At 57.2% G+C, this 16,931-nt stretch overlaps 1 protein-coding gene across 7 annotated transcripts in view; it reads left to right on the top strand.

Moving 5' to 3' along the window:
* The window catches only part of DYSF (dysferlin), a 233,776-nt gene that overhangs the window by 95,254 nt on the left and 121,591 nt on the right, over positions 1 to 16,931 (top strand). For 4 of the 7 annotated variants that reach the window (XM_008060554.1, XM_008060576.1, XM_008060584.1 and 1 more), the window contains 5 exons: positions 6,519 to 6,634; positions 7,102 to 7,215; positions 8,835 to 9,012; positions 9,577 to 9,701; positions 11,707 to 11,813. In XM_008060554.1, coding sequence (XP_008058745.1) covers positions 6,519 to 6,634; positions 7,102 to 7,215; positions 8,835 to 9,012; positions 9,577 to 9,701; positions 11,707 to 11,813 — 640 coding nt within the window. Of the gene's footprint in view, positions 1 to 4,971; positions 5,014 to 6,518; positions 6,635 to 7,101; positions 7,216 to 8,834; positions 9,013 to 9,576; positions 9,702 to 11,706; positions 11,814 to 16,931 lie in introns of all 7 variants that reach the window. The other 3 variants (XM_008060561.1, XM_008060568.1, XM_008060592.1) reach the window with 1 other exon arrangement.

Here is a 16,931-nt window from a genome sequence, read left to right on the forward strand (position 1 = left end):
TCCTTTCTTTCTTTCTTTCTTTCTTTCTTTCTTTCTTTCTTTCTTTCTTTCTTTCTTTCTTTCTTACTTTCTTACTTTCTTTCTTTCTTTCTTTCTGTATTGTTGGGGTCTCACTCTGTTGCCCAGGCTGGAGTGCAGTGGTACGATCAAGGCTCACCACAACCTTGGCCTTCTGGGCTCACACGATCCTCCCATCTCAGCTCCCTGTGTAGTTGAGACTACAGACACCCACCACCACACCTAGCTAATTTGTAGAGATGAGATCTGGCTATGTTGGCCAGGTCAGTCTCAAACTCCTGGGCTCCAGCAACCCTCTCGCCTCAGCCTCCCAAAGGGCTGGGATGCCAGGCCAAAATGTTACATGCTTTCTATGCAAGACATTGCTAGCTTAGACAACTAGCTGCTTGATGTCCTAATGTTTTTCCGTAAACTTAGACAACTAGAAAAGACATGTACCTGACATTGTTTTACACTCAGTTCATTCTTTCAGGAGATGTTTATTGAGCATATGCCCTGTGCCAGGGGCTGGGCAGAGAGGGTTGAACAAAATATTCTTGGTTATCATCCTTAGGTATCTTACAGTCAGGCAGGAGACAAATAAAAGTATGGGTTATACTTTGTATAAAGCACCCTGGAAGGAAAGAATGTGTATTATAAAATAGAATAACAGAGAAAGGAAGAAATGCTTCTGCCAGGAGGCGGGGGAGGCGGAGGAATCAAGGAAGGCTTCCTGGAGGAGGTCTGCCATGTGAGGAGTGAGTAGGGAAAGAGTTCCAGGCAGAGGTAATGACAACATGTTCTAAGACAATGCAGCAGGAAAGAGCCTATTTGGGGAGAAAAATGAAAAGGCCAGTGTGGCTGAGATTCTTTGCAACATTTTAAAAAAACCTTTGGCCAGGCTCCGTGGCTCAGCCTGTAATCCCAGCATTTTGGAAGGCTTAGGTGAGTGGATTACCTGAGCCCACGGGTTCGAGACTTCATCTCTACAATAAATAAAAAATTAACCAGGTGTGGTAGTGCACGCCTATAGTTCCGGCTATTTGGAAGGCTGAGGTGGAAGGGTCACCGGAGCCCATCAGGTCGTCGCTGGAGTGGCCGTGAGTGTGCCACTGTACTCCAGTCTGGGCGACAGAGTGAGACTCCAACTCAAAAACACAAACAAAAAAAAACTTTTAATTATAGCAAATGCCAAATACACACAAAAGCAGAGAATCCCACAGAGGACTCCCAGTTCCCGTCACAGCTCCAGCACCTGGCTGCTCTCTGCCATTCAATTTCCTTGTTGGTACCGCGAACTGATGGAACACACCAAACATGACCTTCCTGAAGGCACAGCGATCAGGGCTCCTCCACCCCTGCATGCCCCTACCTGTCCCAGGATACGGTCCCCTCCGTGAATTGCTATCCAGGTAGTTTCTGAGAGAGGCTGTCTTCACGCACAGGTAGACACATCTGGGGTGGCAATGAGCAGGGCGGCACGGGGGTGGGGGGCGTGAGGTGGCACAGAAGATGACCTCCACAGGGCAGAACTTCTGGTGTGGAAGGAAGCTTTTCTCTGGGTTTCTGACTGGTGCCGTCCCCGTCTCAGTCCAGGAACAGACATGGGTAGAAGCTCGGTGTGAGGCTTCTGCCTTTTCCGGTAGCCACTGTCTCATGAGGCCACAGCTGTGCCTGCCATCAGCCCCCCGGTGGGAGGTTTCGGTACCCCCACCCCGTGCCAGTCCTCGTTTCTGTGGCGAAGACTGTGGCCAGGTGGTCAGTCTCAAACTCCATCTTTGGGTTGTCACGAGCAAAGTGTTTTAGCGGGAAGGTGCGAAGGCTGCTTGTGTGGCCACTAGATGGCGCTCAGGCCACGGGCAACCCGGTGGGGCGCTCAGGGCGGCATTCAAAGGCGGGACCCCGTCCACCACAGACGGCTCTGGAAATAAATCAGAATCTTCTTGCAACCAGCTAATCGGTCTGGGATATGCCGTCAAATAGCCTGGTCTACGTGACAATAAAGGAGTTCAAAAGATGGAGCCAGTGGGAGCTGCTCTCCCTGCCTGCTCAGACTCTGAGGTCCCTTCCCGCAGAGGCGGGTCCCCTTCTGGGCCTGGGGCCTCTGGCTAGCCCTGGGGTTAGCCTCCGCCTTCTTCCTGCCAAGCCTCTCCCACGTGTCCTGAGGCCCCCTCAGAACACTCACTGCAACTTTCCTTTCGGCTCTTTTATATGTTTTCTCCACGCTGTGGGCTTCTAGCACGTCTGGGTGATGCACACTTTATTTTTCCCACTGCTCTCAAAACCCAAATGAAGCTGGACCGTAAAAATGGGTTCTTTCTTTACATCCCCCCACCCCAGGGCTCGCCAAATTCTTTGGTTCAACCAGGAGCTTTTGTTTTTGTTTTTGCTTTCAGCGAGGACAAGACCTAACGCTAACCTCTTAAACAGCTCTGCCCGCAAGTTTGCCTGGGCACACGCAAGTATTCCTTGGACCCTGTGCCCCGAACTATTAAGTAAGAATCTTGTTTTTTAAAAAAGGAGTGCTTTCCCCAGAAGCTGCAGGTCTTTCGAAAGGCAATAGGCATATAAAGCCTTTGCAACCCCCACCGGCTCTTTGAGAACTTTATATATAGGAAACTCATGCTATGCAAACAGCGCTTGTGTCCTATGGTTGTTTCCTTGGTGAAGAAATCCCAAGTTCGTTTCTTTTTGTCTTTGGAACGTAGATGATGCTGTTTCCCAGCAGTTGTCGGTTTCCCCTCCTGCCTGGCACAGGCTCGCATCAGGCAGCCGGCCGCCATGGGCTTGGCGGTGTGCCGAGAGGTGGCGGGGCTGGGTGCAGGTGGCGGCCTTGGTTTCTCCAGGAGACACGTGCGTCCCGGGGACTGTCTGCAGGGCTGGGACTTGTCACTCATTCCGTCTCCTTCAGCTTCCCCAGATGGGGGTCTGGGCTTTGATGCCCAGGTCACAAAACTGGGAGCATTCATCTGTGTTTTGGGGCTTCCCCAGCCCCGGCTCCCTGGGCTTAGGGAAAACATGCAAAACACTTGTGTTTTGGCAGGAGGGTGATGAGGACTAAATAGAGGCTTTGTCTGGGGTGGCTTCACTGGTCACTCTGCCCTTGACTTTATGAGCTGTCTGCGGACACAGGGGAGAGAACCTGGGGTGAGCCTCAGCACCCAGACTCCTGTGACCTGCCCTCAAGTTAGGGATCATTGACCTGAGATGCCGGCGGGGCCATGTCTTGTCCCACACTCCCGGTGCCTAGTATTCTGACTGGTTAGGTTTGCCAAATGAACAAATGAACGTGCGAGTGGGTGAATTAATGAAAAGGCGCGGTTGGGAAACGCACTACCCCACAGCCTCCCACTTGCCCTCCTTGCCACCAGAAGCATGTGTAGATCAGATGGCCGGTGGAATTCGGGGCCATCTGTGTCTGGGCTGGGCACCGGCCTGCAGCTAGGATTCAGAATCAGTCTGGGTGGGAAGCCAAGCTTGCCTCTGCAAGACGCACACGGGGGTCGGAACTATGACCTCGGCCTCATTAGCCCGAGATAACTGGCCAGGCCTGTTAGTAATCATTAGGAAGGGGCTTAAAATGGAATCTGTTTCCTTCCGGTGGTCCCCGGCCACTGCTCTCCTCGGGGCAGTGGCTTGTGCCTGTGTGGGCCCTCTCGCTGTGGCTGAAAGCTCCCCGTGGTCAGAGGCCTGACTCTGCCACTGATGGAAACCTATTCCCATGGCTATGAAAATGGCCGCGAACTGGGACTTCTGCAGCCCTGATGTCTGCCAGCAGGCATTTTCCGCTGAGGCCTGGCTGCAGAGGGCCTGGGGGCTGGGACCAGGCCTGGTCTTCCCACTGTCTCTGCCCTGTCCTCACCTCCCAGCGTCCACATTCCCTTCTTCCCTCTTCTTCACTCCTTCCAACTCCATGTGTCTGCTTGGTCTTCCTTCACAACATTTTCCTCGACTCCCAGCTACAATCCTGGAACTGTGGAAAAGGTTGGCAGGCATTTTCTTCCCCCCGCAGGAAAACCGATAAAGGTGAGCAGTGAATGGAAATAGCCAGCAGTGTCCCCAATTATGTCCCCAGGCCAGGTCATGACTTCAGATTTGGTTACACTTTGCTGGAGAAGGAGAAAGGGAAGGTCAGATTTCGGAAGGGGCAGAAATCAGAGAAGTCAGTGGAGGAGACTGCGGGACTTCATACTGCCTAGAAGTGAGGGACAGATTCCAAGAGCCCAGAAGTGTGCCAGAGCATTTCCTTCCCTGCTTCTCTTGTCTCTAGACACTGCTTACTGACATTTAGGGACACACTCAAGTGAGTAGCGCCTTCAGCTTGTGGACAGCGTCTGGCCCTGTGCTTTCCTGGAGACGGCACGCGGGCTAGAAGCCAGATGCCAGTGTCTGCTGTTGTGAAAATGCAACGTGGTGCCCTCCGTGGCAATACCGAACATGACCACTAGATGGCGATGTTGTGCCTCAAAATGCCGCCGCTCAGCTGGCTCGGTCCCAAGTGTCCACCTGCCTCTTGGGGATGGAACGCTGGGGTGTGCCTCGATGCCTCTCTGGCCCCTTTGTGTGTCCCCCACCCTTCCTTTGTGTCTGTACTTTGTTTCCCTCACTTCGGCCATAATATGGAAAAGCGCATTTTCTTTTCTGTTACTTCTTGAGCATGTCGAATCAAATTTTGGGTCCAGTTTTCAATCAACAAACAGAACACAGACGGACAGGCACGTCAGGTGCGGGGCCCGGGGGCTCACTGGGGTGCTGGGGGCTGTGTCCGCTCGGGGGGCAGTGATGATTCTGTTTGTGATAGATTCCCTGCTGGGCTGGGGATGGGCCCTGGGGTCACGTCTGTTTCCCACCTGGGAGCGGTCCTTTGTCTGTCTGTCGGTCTGTCAGCCGTCGCTCTGTCCGCAGCCTTCACATAACAGGACCTCCTCCCAGCCACGCCCATCCTAACCCCTTTTCCATTTCTTTACGCTTCAGAGGAGCCTGCAGGTGTGGTCAAGCCTCCGAAAGCCACAGACCGTACGTTGCTGTCACCTGGGGAGGACTAGGGGAGCGGGCCGGCCTTGGGGCTTTTGCCGGAGGGGAGAGGGTGGCTGGAGGCCTGGGAATTTTGGATTTGCCTGAGGTGGGAGTGAGAGTCGCCTGCAGTTCTTGAGCCTCCTTCCTGCCGGGCGGCCGGTCTGTCTTAGCCTCTGTCTAGCGGTGTAAATTGTTTGGAATGCTTTTAGGGCAATTTCCTAAACTGGCGAGGCTTGGGCTGATTCTCAAATGAGGCCACCCCGCCTGGCAGTGAGGGGCTGGGGCAGGCGTGGGGGTCCGCGGCAGGGCAGGGGATTGTGAGCTGTCTCAGGGCCAGGAGGAGGCTGGGGAGTTAAAAACTCCTGAAGTTGAAATCCCCAAGGTAAACCCTGACTGAGATGATAAATTCAGGTGACTGGTCCTACTCTGCCTGGACCTCCCACCTCTGTCCCCAAATTTGGCCTTGTCTGTGCAGGTCTGGAAGAGAGAAACTGCTGAAGAGTGCAGGGTGGCCTCTGACTGATGAGGGGGCACCCCTCCAGCCTCTGGTCCCTGCCTGTTTTTGCCCCCCGCCCCCAGGACCTCAGCAGGGGTGGGACTCACAGCGCTGCTCAAGCACTCCGTTGCTGTGGCCTTTATTTTGTGCATACATGGGCCCGCCCTTGTGTGGATTGGATGGTTCCAGATGGTTCCATTCTTGGCCCTGCCTCCCACCTTTGACATTCTGGAAACGTCTCTTTCCCCTTCCCCCAAAAGAGACACCCTGGCTTTTCAGGGATTTCAGAGTATGGCCAGTAAAGTCCCATCCTGGGAGACTCAGCGGTGAGCTGGAAAATGAGTAACAAAAGAGAACCTCCAGAAAGGTTGGAAAGGATGTGAGAAGTGACTTTCCCTCTCCGTCAGTGTCATTTTCCCTCCAGGCCACCCCGACCTGCTCCAGGACTCGGGCATATGCCTGGGACTGCACTGTGAGGGAGGGGCGTATGGCCGGGCCCCCTCCCTGGCCCTGGCGGGGAGATGGCTTCTCCAACCACCGGGCTCTGAGACCTCCTTAGTGCCTCCCCGCTGGCTCCAGGGCCTGAGGCACCGGTGGATGCGGGGTGGAGAGGGGACCTGGACCTGGGTGGGCGTGGGAGGCTCAGGCAGGGGAGGGCCTGAGCCCCAACTCTGCGAGCTGGCTGAGTGCCTGAGCTTTGATGTTGCATCCTTTGGGGCCTGCCCCTGTGCAGTCTCGTGTTTCTTTGCATCTCTGAGCCTCAGTCTTCTGATCTGTACATGACACTGATGAAAATATGGATCTCTTAGCATGGTGGTGAGGATGAAAGGGACTTATGGGAGATCATGAGACTATCATTGGTGTACTTGCTCTTGGTACATTTACAGGATCACGTCAGGTGATTGTGGGGAGCTGAGGGCCAGGGACGGGCCCAGATCTGAGGGGGCTGGGTTGGGCATTGGAAAGCCCCACTGGGGTGATCCTTCTGACCCCCACTTGTGTCTTCCAGTGGACGACCATCTGGGCTTCCTCCCCACGTTTGGGCCCTGTTACGTCAACCTCTACGGCAGCCCCAGAGAGTTCACGGGCTTCCCAGACCCCTACGCGGAACTCAACATGGGCCAGGTGAGCTGGCTGCAGCCCTGCCGGGATGCCACGGCCCCACGTTCCTCAGCTGCCCGGGCCTGTGTACAGGGGTCTTGCAGCCCATCCTGCGCAGTGTCTGGGCTCTTCCTAGACTCTAAAGGACTGAAGAGTCCTGAGTGGTCCCGGGCTGGCAGCCTCCCCCTCAGAGAATCCTCTTCTTGCCTGAGGACCAGCCTGATCCTCTCATTTCCTGGTCTCTGAAGCACCCAGACCCCATCTCTCTTGGATTCCCTCTCCCCCTGGGCTGGGTTGGAATCTGTCTGCATGGCCTGTCCTGCCTCTGGAGCTCACAGGGCCATGTCTCCCTCGTCTGCAGAGGGATGGTGCTGGCTCAGGGACTTCCCGGCCACCTGGGAGATGAGCGCTCTCAGGCCTAGACTGTGCCCCTTTTCTTCCTCTCCTCCCCTCTGTCTGCCCTGCTCCTGGTGACCTGACCTCCCTGGCAGGGGGAAGGTGTGGCCTACCGGGGCCGGCTTCTGCTCTCCCTGGAGACCAGGCTGGTGGAGCACAGCGAGCAGAAGGTGGAGGACCTCTCCGCAGATGACATCCTCCGGGTGGAGGTGAGGGATGTGGCTCCAAGAGGGAGAAGGGGCCCTCTGTGGGGGTGGGGCATGACCAGGCAGGGGCCGGCCTTCAGATGTCGTGGCAGAGGGAGGACTGGGCTCTGCCCACCGGACCCTTGCCTTTACCTCTCCAGGCCTCAGCTCTCAGCTGTAAACTGGGAATAGTCTGTCTAACACCTGTCCTGCTTCCCTGGAGGAATGCTTGGAGGCGCAAAGAAGATAAGTGAAAGTATTTGAAAAGTTTAGAGCTTGATGCAAAATGAGTTGCTATTTTATAGGAGGAACGTAAGAATAGCTGACTGCTAAGTCAATTAAACACTGACATGGTGTCAGTCACTGTGCCAGTGACACTCCTGATGCTACTGAATCTTCCCAGCACTGTGAGGTGGCTGCTGCTATCTTTACTTCACAGATGGGGAAACTGAGGCTAAAATATGTCAGAGCAACAGTGGCGGAGCTTGGCCTTGTGTCTGGGTATGCAACTGTATGGCATCTACACAGCAGTCCAAGTTTTTAGGCACTGTGGCCAGATGGCTGTGGTATTTTTTTTTTTTTTTTTTTTGAGTTGGAGTCTCACTCTGTTGCCCAGACTGGAGGGCAGTGGCCGCTCCTGGCCACCGCAGCCTCGACCTGCTGGGCTCCGGCGATTCTTCCGCCTCAGCCTTCCAAGTAGCCGGAGTTACAGGCATGCGCTACCATGCCCGGCTGATTCTTTGATTTAGTGTAGAGATGAGGTCTCACTGCCCAGGCGGGTCTCGAACCCACGGGCTCAGGCAATCCACTCACCTCAGCCTCCCAAAGATGCGGGATTACAGGCTGAGCCACCGAACCCGGCTATGGCTGTGGTTTGAATCCTGGTACTACCACTTACCAGCTCTATCATTTTCCCTCTCTGCAAAGTGGGGGTAATAATTAGACTTACCTTATAAAGTTGTTGTGAGAATTAAGGGAATCAATACATGTCTGCAATAAACTTTTAGTCAGGGCTGGCTGCTACACCATTTACATCCTCCTGAGACCCAACTGTCTGACCCCTCTTCTCTCTGCCTTCCACAAAGGTAATCGTGAAATCATCTTAGCTCAGATCAGGGTGTCTGATCGAGGGCCTGCCCTGTCCTCAGCCCTGTGCCCAATGCCCAGAGGGGACAATGGGTCCGTTCATCCCAGGCACCTGGTGGTGGTGGCCATAGTGTGCTGCAGAACTGGCTGCTGTGGTGGAGACCTTGAGTGGGTGGGGCAGGGGCTCTGGGTGGGGGCATGGTGGTTTAGAGCATTCAGCCCCTCTGACTGGCAGACCTGGCTGGAGTGGCCCCTGAGGGCACCGTGGGACCACCGCTTACATGGTGGTGCCCTCTCTTGCTGGTTGGATTAAGGAGCGGGATGGTCTTGGAGGAGCAGATGTTATTAGGGAAATGTGGCCACACACACACAGACCTGGAATGCGTGTGTTCAGTTAGTATTGAATCTGGATGCTGTTTCTCGGTTGGACGATTTGCTCCTTGTCGGTTCAGACAGGAGTTGTCAGGTGCCAGTTGTGGCCAGGCGAGGGCCCCCTCCCCACCCAGGTATCGTTCTTGCCTCCTTTCATGACTCTCTGGCCCTCCCTCCTCTCTCAGAAGTACCTTCGGAGGCGCAAGTACTCCCTCTTTGCCGCTTTCTATTCGGCCTCCATGCTTCAGGATGTGGACGACGCCATCCAGTTCGAGGTCAGCATTGGGAACTATGGGAACAAGTTCGACACGACCTGCCTGCCGCTGGCCTCGACCACTCAGTACAGCCGGGCGGTCTTTGACGGTGAGGCCAGGGACCGCGTTCCTGCATGGGACCCAGGCCACAGAGCAGGGGTCCAACCCTAGATCCTGCCTCCCATAGAGAGCTGTCAGCGGCCTTCTCCAAGGACCCAGCCCTGGCAAACCTATTCAGGGTGACCCCAGTGTCCACCGACGGGGCTCCTGAAACCGGCTGTGGTCGGCGTTGCTCCTGATCTGTCTTGACTGGTCGGGATGCAGAGTCTGTTGAGCTTGGCTTGGAGATGTTGGGGAGTGTGGGCTTGGATTTCCCAGAGCCGTTCTCCCAGCCCCTCTGTCTCGGTGTGCTCGAAGCCCGAATGACACAGCGGCCGCCTGCTCAACCCACGAAGGGGGCCCAGGCGCCCTGTTCGGACATGGGAGTACGGTCAGACCACGTGTGTCCAAAGGAGTTCTCAGATGGGCAGGGCGAGCGGATGCCTGTCCCCGTCCTGCCCACAGTCCCCTTCCACCGCACCCAGGTGGAGGGCCCGGGGGGCCTGTGCTCTCACGCCCTGCCCCCCGCACGCTCTGTTCCTGGCAGCTGCTCAGGCCCGTCTCTCCCTTCCAGGGTGCCACTACTACTACCTGCCCTGGGGCAATGTGAAGCCCGTGGTGGTGCTGTCATCCTACTGGGAAGACATCAGCCACAGAATTGAGACCCAGAACCAGCTGCTCAGGATCGCTGACCAGCTGGTGCGTGGAAACCTGCCCCAAGCCTGCACACGCCTTGTGCGCGCACCCCTACCCCGGCGCGGCGGCGTTTCTCAGACCCACCACCCGTGAGGCACACACGGACACATGACTGTGCTCACCGACCTTCATGGGCTGGTGTCCTTCATCAGGCCTGCACTACTGCCCTGCATAAGGGGAAGGGGTGGAGCAGGGAGTGAGAACGGGCCTGGGGAATCCTCGTCTCAGGTAGGAGACAACACAGAGAGAGGAGAGCAGAGAAACCCTGCCAGGAGCAGCAGGACCCAGCCTAGCTCTCTCTCACTCGCGTTTCCTTCATCAGATGTCTTCAGACTCTTCCTACACGCAAGGGCTTGCGCTAGAAGCATCTAGCGGGAAGCTAGACATGAACAAGGAACAGCCTCCGCCCTCAGGGAGTCAGTTTAGTGAAGGAGGGCACACGGGGTTCTTTAGACTTAGACACAGGTAACACTCCAGGGCTCCAGAGAGATGTGGGGCTCAGAGGGGGGGGAGGCCAAGGAGCATCGGGGGGCATGGTAGGGCAGTGAGGGGGCAGGGAGATGGGAGGCAGGACCCAACTAGGCAGTCGTTGCCGGGGCCTGGGGGGGTGACAAGGCCATGAGGAGGAGATGACCCTGGGGAAAAGTTGCAGGGCTGGAGCTCTAAGGCCTTGGTGGTCTATTGGATTTGGGGTGGGGGAAGGACTGTGAGAAGTGGCGCGGGTGACTGGGTGACGGGAAGTTGGGGGGACGAGTAGACTGCTTGAGGTGAGGGGGTGGGCTCCGTTTTGGAGGTGAGGAGAGGGCCTTCCATGGAGCTCCCTGCAGATGCCAGCCACTGTGGGCCTGTGCTTGGCCAGAGTGGAAGAGAATCACCAGCGGGCAAAGGCGGAGAGGCCAAGGGGGATGCGGAGGCTAGGCGGGAAGCTGCTGGCCCGGGTGGGGGCTCTGGGCATTTCTGTGGTGTGGGTGGGGGGTGGGAGGAGGCTTCCCTGCCCACAAGGAGCACGACCTTCGGGAGAGTGGAGGCGGCAGGTGCAGGCTGTGTTGTTGGAGCACGCTTGGAGCAGCAGGTGGAGGAAAGAGAGCTGGAGAGGCTTGGGTGTGCCTGAGGGCGAGGAGACGAGCACCAGAAAGAAAGATGGACAGGGAAGGGGTGAACTGGGGTCCAGACCCAGGTGGGAAGCAGGATGGCTCCACCTTCCCTAAGGCTCTAGGAGGAAGAGGAGATCAGAGAACACGGGGATGGGAAGGGTGTGGATTCGATGTTGTACAGGTCCAGATTCTGCCTTCTGAATTAATCACTGTCTCACAGCAGGACTCCATACTCCAAGAGAGTGCGGGGCGTGGGGGGCGGTTCCATTCTTTCTAGGGTCTGTCCCTGGACTGGAAGTCCAAGTGTAGAGCACGTGTTCATGCTCAGGATGGCTAGTGGGTGGGGAGGGGTGCATGGGGGCACTGAGGGATAGTCCTTGGCCTCCCAGCTCAGGGGAAACCCATGGAGAAGGCTGGAAGAGAGCTCAGTGAGGAGACCGGAAGCAGCCTGGAGAGTGACCAGGCCACGGAAGCTTGGAGGAGGAGCTCCCTGTGATTAGAGGTGGCCTGCCTGCTCCTGGAGGAGGGTGCACTTGACCTGAGCCTCATTGTGTGGTAGATTCTGGAAAGGAGCAAGGGTTCCAGGCAGAGAACCAGAGCAGGCTCGGGGAGGGCCACTGACCTGTGGGAAGCCAGACCTGGCCCGAGGTGGTCGGGAGGAGTAGGAGGCAACTGGTTCTGTCCAAGGCCACAGACAGCACCTGACCTCCTCGTGACCACGTGTGGGGCTGTTCTTCCAGGCATGGGATTTCGGTTGTGTCTGGGTGTGGGGAGCCCCGGAAGGTTCTCGAGCCAGGACAGACCTTTCTTTTCAGTTTGGGGACAGGGCTGCCATGACAGGGCCTGGGGATTGGGCCGAGTGTGCCCCTTCTGCCCCGTGGTGATGCTCCTGACCCTTTCTGCCTGTTGCTCAGGAAGCTGGCCTGGAGCAGGTCCACCTGGCCCTGAAGGCGCAGGGCTCCGCGGAGGATGTGGACGCCCTGGTGACTCAGCTGATGGATGAGCTCATCGCAGACTGCAGGTAGGGGGACCTGGCGCCTGGTGCCCTCCTCTTCTGGCTCAGCTGGGCCTGCTTCGCGCGAGTGTTCGTGTGTGGCGCTGAGCGGCAGCACGTCTCCCCAGCCACGCTTGGCCAGCAGTCCAGCCCGTGCCGAGTCCAAAGGTGGTGGAGCCAGCGTGGGAGTTGAAAAGGTGACATTGAGAGCAGGTCATAAATCTCCCTGCAGCAGCGGCAGCTGTGAGCCCGGCAGCCTGCTCACCTGAATGGGGAGCATTGTGCCTCTGATCCGCGACCTCTGAGTTCCCTGATGGAATCTCCAGGAGAAGCTGGCTGGTGGGGGTGGTGACGGCGCCCCTCCTTCCCCCAAGGCCATGTCAGGGACCAGGGTTTCTGTTTAGCCTTCTACCTACACGGCTGACTGTCAACCTCAGGAAAGTGGGGTGCAGGGGGGTATGGGGACCCAGCAGAGGGACACATCTCACCATCTCCTTCACTGCCGGGTGGTTTGAGGGAGCCACCCACGGGTTTTGACACTGGGTGTTCTCAACCTCAACCTGGCATGAAGAATAACTACTTTATAATGTCTCATAAACAAAGTCCCTGGCCCTTAGGAAGGATTTAATACATGGCAGCTATAATTATGGTAAAGAAGAAATGTCCGGAGACTTATGCTCTGGTCCCTTTAACCACAACTTTGGGAAGCTTTACTTCTCCGGACTCAGTTTTCTCAGCTGTTAAGTGGACTTAAATAATTTCCCTTCTGCTCTCTATGGGGTTAACATATGCAAATGTATGAGTATATGCAAATTTATTCTATGCCTCCTCCCCACCTCATCACCCCGCCCTCAGCCTGGCTGTGGAGCCCTCTTGAATGCATCTGAGAAATTGGTGGCCGTGGCTGGCTGAGGCAGTGCCACTTCCAGTCCTTTGTAACCCCATAAGAAAGTGCATCTTTATCAAAATGTTACACCAAATGTTACCCCTGGTGCAGTGGTGGAATTCCAGGCAGGTCCTTCACCCATTCCCCAAGCCTTCCTGAAGCCCGGCAGGTTTAGCACCAGGTGCCCAGAGTGTAGTGACAAGGGCTCTCTAGGAGGTGACGGATGCAAAAACAAGCAGACAAGGTAGAGTGCCTTGGGGAGTTAGAGGCATGGCCTGTGGGAGCTCAGAGCAGGTGCTTCTAATTCCCTCAAATCTAGTTCAATGAAGCTTCCTGGAGGAGGGGAGGTAGGAGTGAGTCTTTGGAGAGAGGTCTGCCCAGGCCAAGGCACTGAAGCCTGATAGGCCGGCTGCCTCCTGGGAAGGGGGCAGCAGGGAGAGGCTCTTGCCGTTGGGCAGTTCGGAGGGGCTCACTGGGGAGAGCTCAGCTCCAAACTGAGGGCGAAGTGACCCTGTGGCTGGATGCTCATTCTGGCTGCGGTGTGAGGGTGTCAGTGAGAGGCGGGTGCTGGGTGTTGGGTGCTGGGGGCCAGGCGAGGGGAGACTGGACGTATGGCTATACAGGGGAGTTGTGACAAAGGTGTAACTAAGGCAGTAACACAGGGAGCAGGAAGATACTAAGGCAGTAACACAGGGAGCAGGAAGATGGGAGCCTAGGGAAGCAGAGGTTGGCATGGACTATGCAGGAGGTATTATGATGACAGCAGTCTTTGGTACCAGGCACTCTTCTCAGCATCTTACATATATTGACTCACCATAAACTCTTATGCAGTAAGAGGTAGAACGACCCCGTTTTACTGATGAGGAAACTGAGTTACAGAGATGCTGATTAACTGGCCCAGATTCACACACCTAGTAAGTAGCAGAGCCCCCTCGCTGTACGGCTCTGTCATGGATAGAACTTGGTGATGGACTGGATGTGGGGCTGAAGAAAGGCTCAGAATGACCCCCTGGCTCTGGCAGGGCAGCTGGGTGGGCATCGGGCTGTTCTCTGAGGGGGTCAACAGGAGGTGGAGTAGGTTGAGGGGAGATGAGGGGTTCCAGACAGGCCACGTGAAGTGGAAGGGCACCTGAGAGAAGCTGGCCCGTGGTCTGGAGGTGGGAGGGCAGCAGGGGGCTGGAGGAGGGCACAGGGGCACTGCCATTCTAGGGGCTGCAGCTGTGACGCGAGCGCACCAGGACGTCGCCGTGCCCCCGTCCCCGCTCGCAGAGTGACTCCTGGTGCCGCATTGGGTACAGTGGGCGGGCCAGGGTTCTGGGTTCTACCCCTGCACTGCTCATGGCTCCCATGTCCTGTGGAGCTCTGAGGTGCCTGGAACATCTGAGACAGATGGGGCCTTTGTCCCGGACTGCCCTCCGTACCCCCTCAGGGCTCTGCTCTTGGAGGATTATCCCCAAAACACTTCTGCCAAAGCCTGTCCCTTTTGCGTCACTCTCCTGGGAGCAGAAGGGTGGCCTGGGCCTCTGGGGGCGCTGGTCCCAGGTCAGAGCCTGGTTCCCATCCTCTTGGAAATGCACAAATGAGTCCCCAGGGGACGAAGTCCAGGCATCAAGATCGATTTGTTCTGGTACCTCCTGAGGCTCTGAGCTGCCCTGGTGCTTCAGCAAGAGGGCTTCCTGCCCGCTCCCCACCCCACTCCTGCTCGGTGCTGAGCATTATGGGTTCCTGAGCTAGCAGCCACAGCTAGCCATCATCGCACATCTGCTCCTCTAGCCAGCCCTGCCCATCTCCATCAGTGTCCCTCATGCCCTCGAAACTCGTTCTCAGGCTCATCTCTCCTTTCCCCTGGGCCAATGGTGTCCACTCTGTCCTTCCAGCTCAGCTCCCGGGATCCTGTGATCTCTAGACCCATGGACTCAACTGCCGCTAGACATCTCCACCCAGCACATCCAGGCAGTGTCTAGGGCTACACAGACACGCCCGCATTGTGCCTTCTCCTGGGCCCGTCACCCTAGAACCCATGCTGGAAACCTGAACTGGCTCTGCCTGCCCTCCCTCCCTTCCCCCTCCCAGACCTGATGGTTCTGCCTCACCTGTCCCTCTCCAGTCCATCACTGAGTATCCCCACGCTCTTCCTAATACTGTGCCACACCTGCCTCCATGCCGCCCTGCAGTGGCTCCCACTGCATTGAGGAAGAGCCCGACTCTCCTCCTGCTGGACAGACCGCTCTGTCCCCACCACCTGTCTCACTGAGCCCAGCCCTCTGACCTCTGTTCTGGGCCCCTTGGCGCACCCTCAGACTTCCCTTTCCTCTGTGGCTTTGCCCCTGTGCACATGCTGTCTGACAACCAGAACCCCCTTCCCACTCCCTTGGGCCTGTCTAGCTCCTGCTGGCCCTGCCAGGTGCGGCTCAGGGCCACTTCTTCCAGAAGGGACTCTGGAAGGGGATCTGTGTGCCTCTCCGTTCCATGGGTCTCATCTCTGGACCCAGCCCTCAGCCCCGGCCCAGAGGAGCTGTGGCTCACGAGGAGCGAAACACATGGCCCAAAGCCAGTCTCTCTTTCCGGCTGGACCCTGTCCCTGGTAGGGGTACCTGTTTGGTTCCTCAGGGCTAGGCTGCAAGGCTTGAGGCCCGCTCTGCTCTCAGCCCTGGGCCTGCCTGTGATTTCCACGTCGGCCAGGCTTGGTGGGGCCTCGGCCTGTGTTCAGGGCTGGAATGCAGCACCCTCCATCCTCTCTTCCCAGTCTCCCCTTCTTTCCGTTCCCCCACTCGGGCTTTCCTGGGGCGGGAAAGGGCTGAGACAGCTTGTTAGTGGCATTCACGGGTCCTAACTGTTTCTCGGGGAGTCTTGGCTGGGCTGTGGCCTCCACGAACATCTCCCTTTGGTGGTCTGTGCTGCCGTCCCTCCCAGCTCCCGACCCAGGCGTAAATCACCCTGGTTGGCTCGGGAGCGCTCTCCCCATCCCTCTCCAGACCCGCCTGCCCCCCGCCCTCAGACCCACTCTCCCAGGCAGGCCCTGGCCCAGGGCTCTGGCCCAGGCCCCCTCGGCCACCGAGCGTGCCCCTCCACCGCAGTCAGCAGGCCGGGATGGAGCCCGCAGGCTCCTGGCCTGGGGCAGCCCCATCCGCGGCACCCTCGGGGCAGTAAATATTATATTACTATAGGGTGTGCAGTACGTGACCTGAGACAGGCCCCGGGGCTTAAGTTTCCTGAGACGGAGTTTGCGCGCTACTCCCCCCACCCTAAAAATTCAATTAAAAAAAATAACAGGAAAAATGTAGTGCGCCGAGGGCCTGCCAGAGTGGTGTATCTGGCGGCGGCGGTGCCGCTGCGCTCCGGCGGTAATTGGTTCTGCATAGCTTGGGGAAATTGGCAGAAAAATAAATCAGCCGAGAGCCGGGAGTCAGACGCTGCAGGGAGGGGAGTCGGAGGTGGAGGGGGGCGCCCATGGTGGGAGCAGACCTGGTGGAGCGGGTTTGACGGATGTCCTGCTTGGGAGACGAGGGGGTGGGGGCGGGGCAGCCCCCATGCCTTCCATCAGGGACAGTTGAGGGGGCCTGCTGGGTGTGGGAGAGCACAGGTACGCTCACCCCATCCTGTGTGGTCCCGTGTGTGCACTGACCCCCAGGCTCGGGATGGGGAGGTGCAGCCCGTGGAAGGCTTTTGGGGGGGGCTTTTAGCTCTCTGTGGGGCTGGGAGGGGCGGTCAGAGGTCTTTGCCTCCAAGCAGGATTGAGTTTAAACCTAAACTCTCCCTGAGGGTTCAGAGCTGTGTTTCTAGGACTGCATGGACCACCCCACCTCCCACACCCAGCTCTCCTAAGGCCTCCCAAAGCAGGAGTTCCAGGAAGAGTGTTGTGCCCGCCCTGGGTGGACACATCTGCACCACTGACTGCTGGCCTCTCCACGGCGTCTGCTGTGGCTCATCAGGGTTCCATAAATTTCCTTCTTAAATAACGTGCGTGTGTAACCTAGGATGGGTTTGCTTCAGCAGAGGTCAACTTAGTGCTCGGGCCTCTGCTCTTGGAGGACCCAGGGGCAGAAGAAAGACCCTCTGGGCCCCCTGAGAGCTTGCGGTCACTTGGGGAGAGGGGGATACACGTGCAAAAGAACTCCTCAGACTGAGTGGGGGGTGAAGATAAGTTCAAATAGGCCCTGGAATAAAGGAGCGGGTAGCTTCAGAGCTGGAGGCATGGGGACCTTGTCCTGGAGGAGGAGAGGATGGAACACAGCATACCGAGATGCCTATGCACACGG

The sequence above is a fragment of the Carlito syrichta genome, unplaced genomic scaffold (genome assembly GCF_000164805.1).
Source record: "Carlito syrichta isolate Samal-C Ts95f unplaced genomic scaffold, Tarsius_syrichta-2.0.1 Scaffold92612, whole genome shotgun sequence".
Lineage (NCBI taxonomy): Eukaryota > Metazoa > Chordata > Mammalia > Primates > Tarsiidae > Carlito > Carlito syrichta.